This window comes from Dendropsophus ebraccatus, chromosome 12 (assembly GCF_027789765.1).
Source record: "Dendropsophus ebraccatus isolate aDenEbr1 chromosome 12, aDenEbr1.pat, whole genome shotgun sequence".
Classification (NCBI taxonomy): domain Eukaryota; kingdom Metazoa; phylum Chordata; class Amphibia; order Anura; family Hylidae; genus Dendropsophus; species Dendropsophus ebraccatus.
In genome coordinates this window covers 85,842,765-85,859,961 of record NC_091465.1, presented here as the reverse complement: position 1 = coordinate 85,859,961, position 17,197 = coordinate 85,842,765, and the positions used below count along the sequence as shown (strand labels likewise).

The 17,197-nt window shown below is 48.3% G+C and overlaps 1 protein-coding gene across 15 annotated transcripts in view; it reads right to left on the bottom strand.

Annotated features, from left to right (window-relative positions):
• The window catches only part of HSPG2 (heparan sulfate proteoglycan 2), a 110,263-nt gene extending 93,583 nt beyond the window's left edge, over positions 1-16,680 (bottom strand). For 8 of the 15 annotated variants that reach the window (XM_069946843.1, XM_069946848.1, XM_069946845.1 and 5 more), the window contains exon 1: positions 16,403-16,679. In XM_069946843.1, coding sequence (XP_069802944.1) covers positions 16,403-16,465 — 63 coding nt within the window. In that variant the 5' untranslated portion in view covers positions 16,466-16,679. Of the gene's footprint in view, positions 1-16,402 lie in introns of all 15 variants that reach the window. The other 7 variants (XM_069946856.1, XM_069946855.1, XM_069946858.1 and 4 more) reach the window with 4 other exon arrangements.
• Positions 16,681-17,197: the final 517 nt, after the last annotated feature.

Below are 17,197 nucleotides of genomic sequence, written 5' to 3'. Positions count from 1 at the left end.
GGGGCAACATGTACCAATTTCCCCCCATTCTCGCCTCCAGCTAGCACTGGCTCACACAAGCAATAACCACATAGCACTGCATCACCCTCAGTATCCCAATCCCCTTCCATCGGATCTACACAAGCACATACAGCAAATACAACCATGAGAGTGTAAGAGAACATAAAAGGTGGAGATTCAGGGACCCCCGTGGGCAATCACGCCCCCGTGTCCATCACAGGACATGTTGAGAGAGGACCCCTAAATCAGGTTGTCCATCATTGATCCCTTTACAAGATAGGAAGCAAAGGCCATACCAGCCTTCTCAACTATAAGTGGTACATTAGATAGAAGGAAGAGAGGCCCAGTCCATAATGCACACCCTTGTGCGCCAACTGAGAAATGGAACAGAAGAAGGGGGGTTACTATATTTGTGGAGAAAACCTCGATGACAATTACAGAAGGTAATGTGAGGGGCTCGGCCTTACAATCTCTGCACAGACCACATTCTTCTGCCTTATTCTAATGGTTTTTACCTCAGTTGTCAGTGACGTGTGAAGGGAATTTTCCTGTAAGTGTTAAACATGCAGCGAGGTCTGACATGGGAGCCTGGAATCTGGAGCCTTTACATGAAGGTAATTGACCCATCGGGAGTCATTACCCAGCAATGTCGATTGTTGGTAAAGTGTTCATAATACGGGTCAAGTGATTCAGGACGGCAGGTTAAGTGCAAGCCCTTTATCTCACATCGTAACCAGACACAACTGTGTAAGATGTCCATTACTGGTGCACAAGGCTGGTGCTCCACCAAAGGGCAAGAGTCCAAGTCAAGGGCGTCCTACAGACATTGTATGCGTTCACACAATCACAGGGCAGGATGGACATCTCCGATAGTAACATTCATTCAGCACGCATACACATTAGACTAAAGATGCCAATAACGGTCAATTTCAACCAAAATGATCATTTATCGGATGAAATTAAACAACAGGTGACTGTTTTAGCCGACTCATGGCAACATTTCATTGTCTGGAAAGAACCTAGTTGTGTTTGAATCCTATAGCAGATAGTAGGATAAATTGTGATCTTTTGGGGAAATGTTCCTTGAAAGATCTCTTTGCCTGGTGATCATGTATGACCAATGTGATCAAAAGCAACAGGGAGTCAACTGTGCATGGCTCATAAGGACTGTCCAAAACCAACCTCCTTCTATCCTTAGCTAGACAACAACAGCTTTCTATGACCAGTAACCTCAGCAAGAGATACTGGTGTGAGTGTAGCCACAGAACCCTACACAAAGGGCCCTATTACAAGGGACGATTATCGTGCGAAAAATCGTTATATCGTTCAAATTTAAACAATAATCGTTCTGTGTATTTGCAGGCAACGATCAAAAAATCGTTCGTATGTCGATTTAGATCTGAACCTAAAGATATCACTAATCATTCGCTGTAATTCCACATTTATTCGCTCAAGTTCCACATTTTTTCACTAATCATTCAGTGTAATTGCACATTGTTTATTGTTTTGCTGGGATCAGAAGGAATAGTGATCGCAATAACGATTGTAGTAACGATCGTAACTAATGACCATCGTTCTGTGTAATATGGTGAATGATTTCAGGTTAACGGTAAACAATCTCGTTTGCGATCGTTTACCGTTAGTTGTTAAGCGTTAAAAAACGCTCCGTGTAATAGGACCCTAACTCCTATCTAGGCATATGCAGTGACATCCTCGGCCCGGCCCGAGCACCAGGTTATGGGTCACACTGGATAATCACATACAGTCACGGAGCCTCCACTGATCTACCTCTTAATGTGACCGGGACAAAGCAGCTGGTTTCCTCTCGATAGTGTAGTATCCGGTGGGAGCGGGTTCATATTTCCATCCCTCTCCGTGCAGCCTGGTAACCTTCTCCATCACATCCCCTCTCGTGTCCACAGCTGAGGGGCCCAGCAAACATCTCCTAATCAGCTGTGTACACTGGCAGACGCCCAAACAGATTGGTCAAATTGTTAAAGCAAAAACACAAACAGACCAGGCTGTCAGAAGTCTCAGTTTGGCTACAAAGAGTTTTAACAGGCAAACTAGAGACAATAACCTGAACCTGAGGACTCAATGCAAACTAAAAAGTTCAGAGTTGTTCTTCCTGATTGTACAGAGAGCCATGCGTCGTATACCATGCGACAGATCCCATAAGACGCCTCATCCTCACTGTATAGCTCTCCTATTACCACCTACTATACAGGGATCCTCTGCTTCACTGACATAAGCTGATCATGGGTGGTCTCGATGCTGGATCAGCTGGTCGCTGTGGGGGAGACATGGATTATGCTCATTTATCAAATACCACTACAGCAAACAGCAATGGATCAGAGTATAAGGGCCTCCTTGTTTAATACTTACTTTATTCATTGTATAATATACAGTAAGTACCATAACAATTGCTTTCACATGAACCGTCATCAATGCCCAGCAATATGCCCCCATAAGTGGCAGAACAAGTAGAGCCAGCTGGGCTCATCCTCGAAATAGCCGTACTGTAAATAACGGGCAGCAATAACCCTGTGGCTCCTCTTACCAATACTTTTAGCACATTACACTTCCCAGTAACCTGAGCCAGGTGGAAATATTGTGTTACTCAGTGTGAGAGTCCAAAGAACGTCTCCCAGAAAGTCACGCTGGAAAAAGGACCTCACCGCAACGTTTAGCCTAAAGAAAAAAGATGACGATGTTCATGAAAGCCTAATTTTACATGGAGGATGGGCCCACTCAAGAAGGAGGTTTATGCGACTGCTAATAATTTACAGTGAGTACGGGGCCCATTGTACACTATATAGACAGGACATGGAAGAAAGATTTAGATTTAGCTAAATATCAGCACAAATTGTATCTGAATATGAGGTCTCAAGACGGACTTTATTTTGGAACTTGGGGTTTGATGGATGAAACAAATGACTGAAGAGGAGAATGAAAAAGGAAAGAATAAAGCTTAGGCTAAAGAACCACATAGGGGATAACTGGAAGACATCATGGGTCTGACCAGCCTTTCATTCATAGGAGGGGGTCTCTTCTCTTGGGGAAGTAGATCAGCCAGGGCTCTTTTTTACCTATGATATCTGTATTTCTCATGCTTTCAAGTCACATAGTTGATATGAGCTGAAAAAAACTAAAGGTATATCAAGAACAACCTATAACCCTACTGTGTTGATCCGGAATAAATAAATAAAAAAAAATTGAGGCAGATATTAATTGTCCCAAACTAGGTAAATTAAAGTCATTATTAATATTTATTTTTAAAGTGCCCTTGATTCCATAGGGCTAGGTGAACGATTCCATAGACTTCTATGGGAGAACCGGTTTCACAATTATGACCAGTACTAGGAAATGTCTTATTTTTTGTAGCACAGATTGGTTATGCATAAAGCTACGGACAGTGTGAACAGCCCTGTAATTGTGAATCCACAATTATGGATAAACTTACGGAACAAGTTAATAAGGCCTTACGAATGAACGTGATAACAGCGATGACATGTTTGCAGGCTGGTCTGATACTATGGCCCCGTTCACACTACAGATCGGTGCTGAGAAACCCCCTGTGCGGAATCCTGCCTTCAATGTGTTTGAATGGGAGGGCTCGAATGCCTCCGCTCTCCGCATAAAGAATTGACATATCAATTCTTTGAGTGGAGAGGCTCAGAGAGCAGAGAGGCACGAAAAGCGGAGGCACGCGAGCCTTCCAGTTCAAAGAGATTGAAGGCCACCAACCTCTTAGAGTCCTATTAGACTAAGCAATTTTTAACGTCTAACGATCACAAACGTTAACCTGAAATCCTTCCCCACATTACACAGAACAATATTCGTTAGTTACAATCGTTACTACGATCATTTACTCAGCAAATGATTGAACAATTAGGAATTACACTGAACGATTAGTGAACAAATGCGGAATTACAGCAAACAAATGTGGAATTACAGCGAACGATTAGCAAACAAAGATTCTGGTGTCAGAACCAAACAATGAACAATTTCTCGTTGGACGTTTGATCGAAGCCTGCATTTACCCCAAACGATTATCATTTAAATTCGAACTATATAACAATAATTTGCACAATAATCATCCCGTGTGATAGGGCCCTTAACCTGCTCCTGCCATAGCAATGATAGACCTTTGATAGACCATTATTATGGAGCACTGTGGGCAGAGAGACCACACAGTGAGAGTCCTCAATTTATTTCGTTTGTCGATTCTTGGCCTTTCTATAGTTACTGGACAAGGTCTCGATAATAAGTCATGGATTATTCAGAGGAGTCTCCTTTATTTAAGTCTCGGGAAGAACAACTGGGATTTTGTATTAATAATACTAAACGAGATGGAGTTCACTAATCATTTACCTGGCACCAAGCAAACATTCAGGTACTCTTTAGGAGGAAACTCTGGAGGGAAGGTGCTCCAACACAAGCCCATTCATGACACGCAAAGTGTGTGCATGTTGGCCCCAGGGTCACCCGGCATTCACAGGGGGTACCGTACAGGACAAGACATGCAGCATTCCTCATCCCCCTCCCCAGTGATAAGGTCTCATCCAGGAATCTGTGAAGGTGATGGGAGGATGGAAGCTGAGTGATAGAGGGAAGAGGCCGGCACAGCAGCCAGGAAATGCAAGATGGAACGTGTAGCGGGTCCTCAAATCCCTGTTATCTTACTAGTAAGAACATTTTATATAATGTGCACTTAAACTGCTGCATGTTCCACCCCTCTTATGACAACATCATCCATGACACTGGTTAAGCTTCTATAATACTGATATGCGCCAATACATGGAAAACCTTCCCATAGCTTTTGATTGTAGCCAATGATTAGTAACCAGACTAGGGATGAGCGAACCGGCCGAGGTTCAGGTTCGTATGAACCTGAATTATCGGCTTTTGATTCCCGCTGTCTGCCCGCTTCGTGGAGAGGGTGGATACAACCTTGAGGACCGCCTGGAAAACTGGGATACAGCCATAGCCATAGGCTGTTTCCCAGTTTTTTAGGCTGTATCCACCCTCTCCACGAAGCGGGCAGACAGCGGGAATCAAAAGCCGATATGAACCCGTACCTCAGCCGGTTCGTTCATCCCTAAACCAGACCTAAACAAGTTATGACCAACAGAACCGGTCAGTTTACTCTCAGAGGCCATAAGCCTTAATCTTCACTTCAGTAATATTTATGGTTGCATCTATGAGCTACACGGTAATATGTTAGGGGGCCAGGTGATGGTGGGAATCGGCCCTTCAAACAGCTCTAAATCACACTGTAAACAATCAAATGATCCCGGTGTGATACTGACGCAGAGAGGCCCCCCTACGGCACAGTCTTTATGGGGAGGTCAGAGAAGCTGACAGTAAAAGCCTCCAACAGTTAGGGTATGTTCACACTGAGTAAATCAGGCGTAATTCTGCGGCGGAAATCTCCACTTAAAAAATTGACACCGCAGAATTCAGCCTGATTTCCACAGTGTGAACATACCCTTAAAGGAAAGGATGTAAAACCCTCACATCACACCCACAGGACCCCACTTGTCGGCACACGCAGGGGAACAAGCAGAGAAATGCCATCCACAGGATAGAGAACAGCGCAGGAATTCACCTGTACAATGTATGATGAATACAACAATGCATAAAACGGTAAAGATGTTCAGCCTACAAGACTAGAACCAAGGTCATATCCGTGCTGCAGCGTTATAACAGGAACCGCTGATATCGGTCGCAGAAGATGGCTCAGCATGGCTCACAGTAAGGAACAAGGGGGCATAAATATTTCTGTGCTTTCTTTCACTCATCCCATAATGTCAGACACACCTGGCATCAGCTGTCAATATTCCCTGTGGGCATAATGGATAGGATTAGCTAGAAGCACACTGAATTGGCATAAGAAACGTTTGTTTAGCTGATAACCGTTAAGCCACACACGACTAGGCTCCGGGCCCTTACCCTGCAGAGGCCCCTCACTACATGTATACAGCTTTTACAAGTAATAACTCTGCTCAACAAGACTTAACAGATCGGAGCGGGGACACCGGGGTTCCCACAGTTATGTCTGCCTCTACATGTGAAATGACCAAGACAAGGCCAGTGGTAAAAGAGTCAGATTAGGGCATGTGATAGGCTTGCCTAAAAAGAGGTGTCTTAAGGGCATGCTTAAAATTGCAGATGTTGGGAATGAATTAGATTGTCCATGTATCACATTCCAAGGGTGTGGTGCAATGTGACAGAAGTCCCAGGGATGGGAAAGAGAAGTTTGGATCATGGAGGATGTTAAGGCCCAATTACACCAAGCGATTATCAGCTGTATTTGGCCGATCACCAGTCGTTCCGGCCAATAATCCTTTGGTGTAATGGCTCATGTTCAAAGGCAACTATCAGCCGACATGCACAACGTCAGCTTATTGTTGTCATTGAACACGTTCAAAAAGAAGGACAGTGATAATGATGGTCTGCTGGCCGTTGCTCTGTGAAATATAACCACACAGACGATCTAAAATTTTCCAGGCAGCCCCTCCTGCTGCTCCTGGCGGTGCACCCCCACCTTGCTATTACACGCTTGCTTGCTCCATAATATAGGGCCCTTAGTCTGAGACTGTTGGCGAACCGTAGACCATGGGGAGGCATTGGTGCAGTGTCGGTGCAGTGACTGGCAGAGGAGGGAAGCATCAGTGCAGTGACGAGCACAGGGGGAGGCATTGGTGCAGTGACTGGCATAGGAGGGAGGCATCGGTGCAGTGACGGGCACAGGTGGAGGCATCGGTGCAGTGACTGGCAGAGGAGGGAAGCATCGGTGCAGTGACGGGCACAGGTGGAGGCATCGGTGCAGTGACGGGCACAGGTGGAGGCATCGGTGCAGTGACTGGCAGAGGAGGGAAGCATCGGTGCAGTGACGAGCACAGGTGGAGGCATCGGTGCAGTGACGAGCACAGGTGGAGGCATCGGTGCAGTGACGAGCACAGGGGGAGGCATCGGTGCAGTGACGAGCACAGGTGGAGGCATCGGTGCAGTGACGAGCACAGGTGGAGGCATCGGTGCAGTGACGAGCACAGGTGGAGGCATCGGTGCAGTGACGAGCACAAGTGGAGGCATCGGTGCAGTGACGAGCACAGGTGGAGGCATCGGTGCAGTGACGAGCACAGGTGGAGGCATCGGTGCAGTGACGAGCACAGGTGGAGGCATCGGTGCAGTGACGAGCACAGGTGGAGGCATCGGTGCAGTGACGAGCACAGGTGGAGGCATCGGTGCAGTGACGAGCACAGGTGGAGGCATCGGTGCAGTGACGAGCACAGGTGGAGGCATCGGTGCAGTGACGAGCACAGGTGGAGGCATCGGTGCAGTGACGAGCACAGGTGGAGGCATCGGTGCAGTGACGAGCACAGGTGGAGGCATCGGTGCAGTGACGAGCACAGGTGGAGGCATCGGTGCAGTGACGGGCATAAGTCAAAGGCATGCTTGTGGTGAAGGGCACTGCTTGAAAAAGGCTGCTTAATGGAGAAAGGCTGAACACTGGTGTGATATTAAACTACACTTGATTTTGGATGAGCTGTCTCCTTGCTTCTTCCAGATTCTCTGCCAAACCTGGCCCAGTTTTGTGAGACAAGCACCCACTCATACAAAATACTGTATAGTCTGTGCTGTCGTATATCCAAGAGATTCCGAAATTCCAAGATTCCAAAATATCCAAAATTCCCAAAAGAATTATACTCAGGGGAACACCACTGCCTGCTTACATTTTAACATGCAGGAAGCCCTGGCTTAGCCATTGGCCATAACAGTGGACTGCCTCAGTCAGTAACTGGAAGTCATGCTTATCCAGGACCGGGGCAGGTGAGCATTATTTTTTTTATTCCATAACAAGCCCATACACCACAACTGTGTGTTGTGAGTCATCTCGAAGGGGAGATCATGATCTGCCATGACAAATGCTGCAGGAAGTTCTAGAGAAATCACTACAGAGTAGCTGCTACAAGCCATGAGGTCATACAAGGCTTCATGAGATTAGACATCTTTGAATATAAATGATCAGAACGGTAAATACATCTACTGCTGCTTTAGCATTTATGGAGGCTTCTATAGCTCAGCCGTGTGGTGGAAAGTTCTCTTGTTCAATCAGCTTCCTCCAGTCATTGAGGTGGCCACTACTAGACTCTGGCAGTGACTCATCTCCCTATGAACAAAAGGATTAGACAGTGTAAAGGCCCTATTCCACTGAACTTTTTCGAACGATTATTGTTCATAAAATCATTCAAATAACTGCTCGTTAACGATATTCGCTCTTTGGAATAGCTGTAAACGAGCGAACGACAATAGCAAAATCGTTGTTGAGTCGTTCACTATTTTTTTTTCAACATGTCGAAAAAAAATCGTTGGTCTTTCAACAATAACAATAATTCGCTAATCTTTTAGTTGAATAAAAAAATCTTTCAGTCGTTCTTGAAATGTCTACCTACATTTCCCCACGTTTTAAACGACCATGTAACGATCGCAAAAAAATCGTTACACTACAGATATCGTTCACATTCCCACACGTATTATGTGTTATCGGTCGCTTAAAAAAATCGTGCTCGTTAACGAGCGGTCGTTGGAGCGAGTCTATGAACGATAATCATTCCATGAAATAGGGCTTTAACTGCACCATGCCTAAACCTTCTTTTCTTGGAACACCTGATTTTGGGAGAGAGTGGAGACTTACAAGAATAAGACCCATGGCCGATGGTGGATCATGGTTGATCACTACCATAATACAGACGCTCAATGGTAGCCTAGTATGAATCCAGGCTTTTAGCACTCTGTGTCCATATCTACAATGTCCTGAGCAGCTTCTACATTAGCCAGCATTGTCATCAGATGTACGATCAGTCTCCTGGGGATCCTGGGCAGAAGATACACATCTTTATCCCGGCTCCGGGTCTTGAGTCAATTTAACTAATTCAACCACAAAGAAACCAAGACACTTGCCAAGACGCGAAGCCAAGCGCTGAGTTTTCCTGCTTCTAAATCCAATGTTTAAACATCGAGTTCCTTTTAGTCCAGGCCTGTTTTCCCATACTGTCTACCTTTCCATGTAATGCTTTAACCCTTTACATGGGTCTGCCAGATGTTTGTGAACATGATGATACGCTGACATATTACAGATATCACCCCCCCCCACACACATTCTTGTAGAATCCATTTAGCTAAACATTGAAGGAAATTCTAAAAAACGGGCAGCGACGGGTTAGTATGTGAGGACGAGTTGGGGCTGGTGAGCACAAGAGGAGTTCTGCCGTCAGTCCCAAGCACAAAGCTTACCGTCAGGTGTGAAACACATCTACAGGATAACCAGGGGTCAACGAGAAGGGGCAGAGCTCTTCCCACAATCCTCCATGGCCCGGAGGAGAACAATATATAATACCTGGGAAGAAGACTCATGAACAAAATGGACCAAAGGTAACAAGAATGTCAATGATGGATGACCAGAGTTCAAATAAATGAATATCCATGGCTTTTTCATGAAATAGTCAGCTTAGACCTTGCACAAGAAGCGTAACATGAAGGACATCATACGCAGACACAAGAAGAATAATATCTCCGACATATGTAGAATAACTGTGTTCTATGGCACGGAGCTGCAGGGGCCCTGGGGGACTCATGCCCCCCTGATGACTGGATAAAGGTGATTGCACTTATTGGTCACTATGCCATGACACTGTATTTTCTCTGTTCAGCACCAAGTGGAACTGACACCTACATAGACATTTTTAGGAGATTTTAATCGACATCCCCCCACCTCTGCCTCAGAATCTTTTGTGCAGTGATTGAGATCAGCAGGACGTCGCTTCGAGTGCCAATAATAGAGCCCAGACGACGAAGACAAAGCAAGGAAGCTGAGCTAATCTGGAGGAAAAGTGCATCTAGAATCCAGCGCAACGGGAAGGAAAGAGAGGGGTCAAGGCTGCAAGACACCTCCTCCCGACTCAGGCCCCCAACTATGATTATGATAATTCTTTCCCTTGTTATAATAATCCTCAGATGTATTGGCACCTGCAACTTTACATTAACCCTCTCTCTGTCATCTGGACATCTCATATAATACGACCGCAGCGCATGTACACACCTCTCATCTCCCTTCCAGTCACACAGGTTACGTTATATGCAGTGCATGCATATTCATAAGAAGGTGTGTGTGTGGGGGGGGGGGGGGGGGTCACAGAAGACAATGTGTAGAGGAGATATAGAGGAAAGGATGGCCTCACACCTGAGGAATCTGCACAGATTGTCTTATACAATAAGAATCTGCAGCACACACGGCCATAATGTGTGCAATGCTCTGCAAAGTAAACTTTGCACAATGGAGGAATGTGTCATTGCTACAAGGGGTGGGGGGGGTCTGGTGTTTGCCTGTAATCATCCCCTTCCTTTCATGTGCACTTTACTCAATTTACTTGTTAAATACAGATTTCACACCCGTCAGCTGTGAGAGGTGAGGTGATGTCACACTAGTACCTGAGGCCCTGCTCACTATACGAAGACCCTTCGCCTAATGTTTCAGCTCAGAAAAAGCGGCGTCATCCTCATGTGCCGCTTGGTTTCTATGGCCTGATGTGTTTTCTGCGATGTGAGTCATTTCCCTCCATATTTTTTCTCCATTAACAAAAGTTGGAGGAAGCGGAGCACTGAGAATCAGGAGGACTCCTGTAACAAAACTGAGAGCGAGAGCACAGCACACCGTACGGCAGCTCACAAGATCATCTCCGTGTTCTCTTTCCTGACACTATGATGCAGCCGCCACACAGATTATTACATTCTCCAGTCTAATACAGGAGGGACAGAAAGAAGGTGATGAGGAGCGGAGAAAGGCGTTAGGAGAAGCATGAACCCCGAATCTGCTCTCTCACCGATCACACTAGATGTACGAGTGCAAGCTAATAGGAAGGGTACAATGCCGGCTTTAGCATACTACCACTACACAGGGCCTCAGTATTACTACTACACAGAGCACACCATCTGTATTACTACTACACAGGGCCTCAGTATTAATACTACTGCACAGAGCACACCATCTGTATTACTACTACACAGGGCCTCAGTATTACTACTACACAGAGCACACCATCTGTACTACTACTACACAGGGCCTCAGTATTACTACTACACAGAGCACACCATCTGTATTACTACTACACAGGGCCTCAGTATTACTACTACACAGGGCCTCAGTATTACTACTACACAGGGCCTCAGTATTACTACTACACAGGGCCTCAGTATTAATACTACTGCACAGAGCACACCATCTGTATTACTACTACACAGGGCCTCAGTATTACTACTACACAGGGCCTTAGTATTACTACTACACAGAGCACACCATCTGTATTACTACTACACAGGGCCTCAGTATTAATACTACTGCACAGAGCACACCATCTGTATTACTACTACACAGGGCCTCAGTATTACTACTACACAGAGCACACCATCTGTACTACTACTACACAGGGCCTTAGTATTACTACTACACAGAGCACACTGCCAGCCTCAGTATTAATACTACACAGAGCACACTGCCAGCCTCAGTAATAATACTACACAGAGCACACTGCCAGTCTCAGTATTAATATTAGACAGTGCACACTACCAGCCTCAGTATTAATACTATACCAGGGGAGGGGCGGGCATTACCCTTGATTCCTATTTACTGACCCCTGCAGAGGATATGCAATGATCAGCAGCTTTACCTGAAGCAGACAGTCAGTGACCACAGACAGGAGAGGACAGGTGAGCGGACATTGCTGTGGTGACAGGACTTCCTGCAGCTGCTGAGGCACTGACACAATAACAGAGACCTGACAGGAGTAACAACATGGCTGCCTCCTCTATATATACCCTCTGGCTGGATGGAATGCAACGGCGGCTATTTTTACTTAGAGACAGGAATATTTCCTGGAGACAGTCAGATTGTAATTCAGGGCAGTGAAGAGCGCGTCTCATCCTCGAATAAAACTCAACTAAAAACCAGACGAGGTGACGGAACAGAACCAAGAGTTGGGCACTGATGCAGCAAATACGTACTAACACCTGGCCGGCATTGCAGCAGATACATACTAATACCTGGCCAGTGTCCCAGCAGATACATACTAATACCTGGCCAGTGTCCCAGCATATATGTACTAATACCTGTCCGGCATCACAGCAGATACATACTAATACCTGGCCAGTGTCCCAGCAGATACATACTAATACCTGGCCAGTGTCCCAGCATATATGTACTAATACCTGTCCGGCATCACAGCAGATACATACTAATACCTGGCCAGTGTCACAGCATATACATACTAACACCTGGTTGGCATCGCAGCAGATACATACTAATACCTGGCCAGTGTCCCAGCATATATGTACTAATACCTGTCCGGCATCACAGCAGATACATACTAATACCTGGCCAGTGTCCCAGCATATACATACTAATACCTGGCCGGCATCGCAGCATATACAAATACCTGGCCAGCATTGCAGCATATACATACTAATACCTGGCCAGCATCGCAGCATATACATACTAATACCTGGCCAGCATCGCAGCAGATACATACTAATACCTGGCCAGTGTCCCAGCATATACATACTAACACCTGGCTGGCATTGGAGCAGATACATACTAATACCTGGCCAGCATCGCAGCAGATACATACTAATACCTGGCCAGCATCGCAGCAGATACATACTAATACCTGGCCAGCATTGCAGCAGATACATACTAATACCTGGCCAGCATTGCAGCAGATACATACTAATACCTGGCCAGCATTGCAGCAGATACATACTTATACCTGGCCAGTGTCACAGCATAAACATACTAACACCTGGCTGGCATTGCAGCAGATACATACTAATACCTGGCCGGCATCGCAGCAGATACATACTAATACCTGGCCAGTGTCACTGCAGATACATACTAATAACTGGACGTTGTCACAGCACATACGTACTAATACCTGCCCAGTGTCACAGCAGATATGTACTAATACCTGCCCAGTGTCACAGCAGATATGTACTAATGCCTGGCCAGTGTCACAGCAGATATGTACTAATGCCTGGCTGATGTCGCTGCAGATATGTACTAATGCCTGGCTGATGTCGCTGCAGATATGTACTAATGCCTGGCCAATGTCGCAGCAAATACATATTAATGCCTGGCCACTGTCACAGCAGATACATGCTACTGCCTGGCTGGTGTCAAAGCAGATACACACCCTCTTGACCCTGGCCAAAGATGTTCATACAGGACAAAGCCAGGGGAGGCAACCACACAGGACAGGGCACGTGGAAATGACCCTATGGGCCAGGGGAGGCACCTGAGGAAACAGAGGAGATGACACTACGGGACAGGGCCAAAGGAGGCGCCCACACAGGACCGGGCTGGAGGAGACAACCACAAAAGACAGGCAGAGTGAAGGTGACCTTATGGGACAAGGCCAAAGGAGGCGCCCACACAAGACAAGGCAGGGGTGACCCTATGGGACAGGGCCAGAGGAGGTTCCACACTGATGGTGTGTACTACATATACCAGCAGATAATGACGCTTCCAGCTTACAAGACACCTTTACATTTACTGCTCTGAGTAAACAATCCCCAGAATGAAGTAATATGAGGAGCAGCTGCCGTATTTCACACCTTGCTACCAGCTGTAATCACTGCTAATAATGAGAGGGGCTCCAGGTCAGGCCGTCAACCCCGTGCGACATCCTGACCATGCCCCTAGCACGGCTACAGTCGTCTTAATGGAACAGAGAAGGAGGCAGAGCAAAGAAGCAGAAGACATGAAGGCACCAGAGCCCTGAATAACCAGCAGCATGAGACACCAGCTCCCCGGAGCGCGCCACTATTTATACCACATCCAACACACAAAAGGTCCTGTCCATCACATGAGCGACCAAAGGCTACAAACCCTCCAGACGGTCACTGGGTACACCTCATAGTCTCCCCACACACACACTGTCCAGAGGATAGTCACCAGGTAGAAACCAACACTGCCCAGAGGATTGGCACCAAGTGCACTGATCAGAAGATGGGCACCAGGTACCCCCCTGAGGATAGTCACCAGGTACACCCCCCAAACTGACCAGGGGATAGTCACCAGGTACACCCCCCAAACTGGCTGGAGGATAGTTACCTAATATACCCCCACAATCACCAGAGAATGGTCACCAGGTACAACCCCACACTGACCAGGGGATAGTCACCAGGTAGAAACCAACACTGCCCAGAGGATAAGCACCAAGTGCACTGATCAGAAGATAGGCACCAGGTACCCCCCCCCCCTGAGGATAGTCACCAGGTACACCCCCAAAACTGGCTGGAGGATAGTTACCTAATATACCCCCACAAACACCAGAGAATGGTCACCAGGTACACCCCCACACTCACCAGAGGATATAATCTACACCCCCACAATGACCTGAAAATAATAACCTACAACCCCACACTGACCAGAAGATAATGACCCGGTACACTCCATAATCTACACCCCCCATACTGACTGGAGGATAATCACCAAGTATACCATATAATCTACAGATCCCTCTGTACTGTACTATTATAGTCCACTATATGATATACGGCTCCATATAATGCACAATTTAGTAAAAAAAAATTAAACATGTATAATGAGTTGGAGCAGTATCTGAAGCTGGGATCCTGGGGGGCAGATGAGGGAATACTGGGACATGATACCTCGGGAATGGTGGTGGGAGGTCAGTCTCAAAATCCAAGGGTGCAGAGTCCTGGGGGGGTAGATGCAGGTGTATGAACGACAATGTCAGGTTTCCGGGGGAAATGTGATCCCCATTGTAAAAAGACTGGATTCTGGGGAGCGGTGTCAGGACTCTGGGAACAATATGAAGATCTGGAGACCTAAGGAGCAGTGTCAGGATCTGGAGAGCAGTGTCAGGGTCCCAGGGTGCAGTGTCAGGAACTAAAGAGCAATGTCAGGGTCCCAAGGTGCAGTGTCAGGATCTGGAGACCCTGGGGTGCAGTGTCAGAATCTAAAGAGCAGTGTTAGAGTGCCAGGGTCCGAAGAGCAGAGTTGGGGTCCCAGGGTGCAGTGCCAGGGTCCGAAGAGCAGAGTTGGGGTCCCAGGGTGCAGTGTCAGGGTGCCAGGGAGCTGTGCCAGGGTCCCAGGGTGTATTGCAAATGTCTGAAGAGCAGTGTTAGGGTCCCAGGGTGCAGTGTCAGGGTCCCCAGGTGCAATGCCAGGGTCTGAAGAGCAGAGATGGGGTCCCAGAGTGCAGTGTCAGGATCCCAGGGTGTAGTGCCAATGTCTGAAGAACAGAGTTAGGGTCCCGGGGAGGAGTGTTAGGGTGCCAGGGAGCAGTGCCAGGGTCCCCTGGGTCATTGTGAGGATCTGAAGAGCAGTGTTAGGGTCCCAGGGTGCAGTGTCAGGGTGCCAGGGTGTATTGCCAATGTCTGAAGAACAGAGTTAGGGTCCCGGGAAGCAGTGTCAGGGTCCCAGGGTGCAGTGTCATGGTCTCAGGGAACAGTGTCAGGGTCCAGGGTGCAGTGCCAGGGTGACAGAGAGCAGTGTCAGGGTCCCAGGGTGCAGTGCCAGGGTGACAGAGAGCAGTGCCAGGGTGACAGAGAGCAGTGCCAGGGTCCCAGGGTGCAGTGCCAGGGTGACAGAGAGCAGTGCCAGGGTACCAGGGTGACAGAGAGCAGTGTCAGGGTCCCAGGGTGCAGTGTCAGAGTGTCAGGGTGCAGTGTCAGAGTGTCAGGGTCCCAGGGTGCAGTGCCAGGGTCCCAGGGTGCAGTGCCAGGGTCCCAGGGTGCAGTGTCAGGTTCCCAGGGTGCAGTGTCAGGTTCCCAGGGTGCAGTGTCAGGTTCCCAGGGTGCAGTGCCAGGGTCCCAGGGTGCAGTGCCAGGGTCCCAGGGTGCAGTGTCAGGGTCCCAGGGTGCAGTGCCAGGGTCCCAGGGTGCAGTGCCAGGGTCCCAGGGTGCAGTGCCAGGGTCCCAGGGTGCAGTGTCAGGTTCCCAGGGTGCAGTGTCAGGTTCCCAGGGTGCAGTGCCAGGGTCCCAGGGTGCAGTGTCAGAGTGTCAGGGTCCCAGGGTGCAGTGCCAGGGTCCCAGGGTGCAGTGTCAGGGTGTCAGGGTCCCAGGGTGCAGTGCCAGGGTCCCAGGGTGCAGTGTCAGAGTGTCAGGGTCCCAGGGTGCAGTGTCAGGGTCCCAGGGTGCAGTGTCAGAGTGTCAGGGTCCCAGGGTGCAGTGTCACGGTGCCAGGGTGTATTGCCAATGTCTGAAGAGCAGGGTTAGGGTTCCGGGGAGCAGTGTGAGGTAATCCCCCGTGCCTCCCCGCTCCCGCCGTCCCTCCTGTCAGCCTCCGCTTCCCGCCTCGCCGCGCGGCTCGGGCACTCACCTGTATGAGGAGAAGCAGCGCCAGCGCCCGCCGCCCCGGGCTCCACACACCCCAGCGTCCCATCCCGGGCTCCGGCTAGATCCACAGTCCGAGAGAAGCCTCACATCCAGGGGACAGGAGACGGAGCAGAGCGGTGTCACTTCCTCCCTGCGCCCCGCACACTGACTGACTAATCCCGGCCCGGAATGTCAGGATAGAGGCGGAGAAGAGACGGGAGCAGCCTACTAACTAGTCCTCTAACCAGCTCCTGACTGACTGTAATCCAACCGGGAATGTCAGGATAGAGGCGGAGAAGAGACAGGAGCAGCCTACTAACTAGTCTTCTGCTCCTGACTGACTTACCAGCTCCTGACTGACTGTAATCCAACCGGGAATGTCAGGATAGAGGAGGAGAAGATACGGGAGCAGCTTACTAACTAGTCCTCTAACCAGCTCCTGACTGACTGTAATCCAACCAGGAATGTCAGGATAGAGGAGGAGAACACACAGGGAACAGCCTACTAACTAGTCCTCTAACCAGCTCCTGACTGACTGTAATCCAACCGGGAATGTCAGGATAGAGGAGGAGAACACACAGGGAACAGCCTACTAACTAGTCCTCTAACCAGCTCCTGACTGACTGTAATCCAACCGGGAATGTCAGGATAAAGGAGGAGAAGAGGAAGGAGCAGCCTACTAACTAGTCCTCTAACCAGCTGCTGACTGACTATAATCCAACCGGGAATGTTAGGATAGAGTAGAACACACAGGGAGCAGCCTACTAACTAGTCCTCTAACCAGCTCCTGACTGACTAA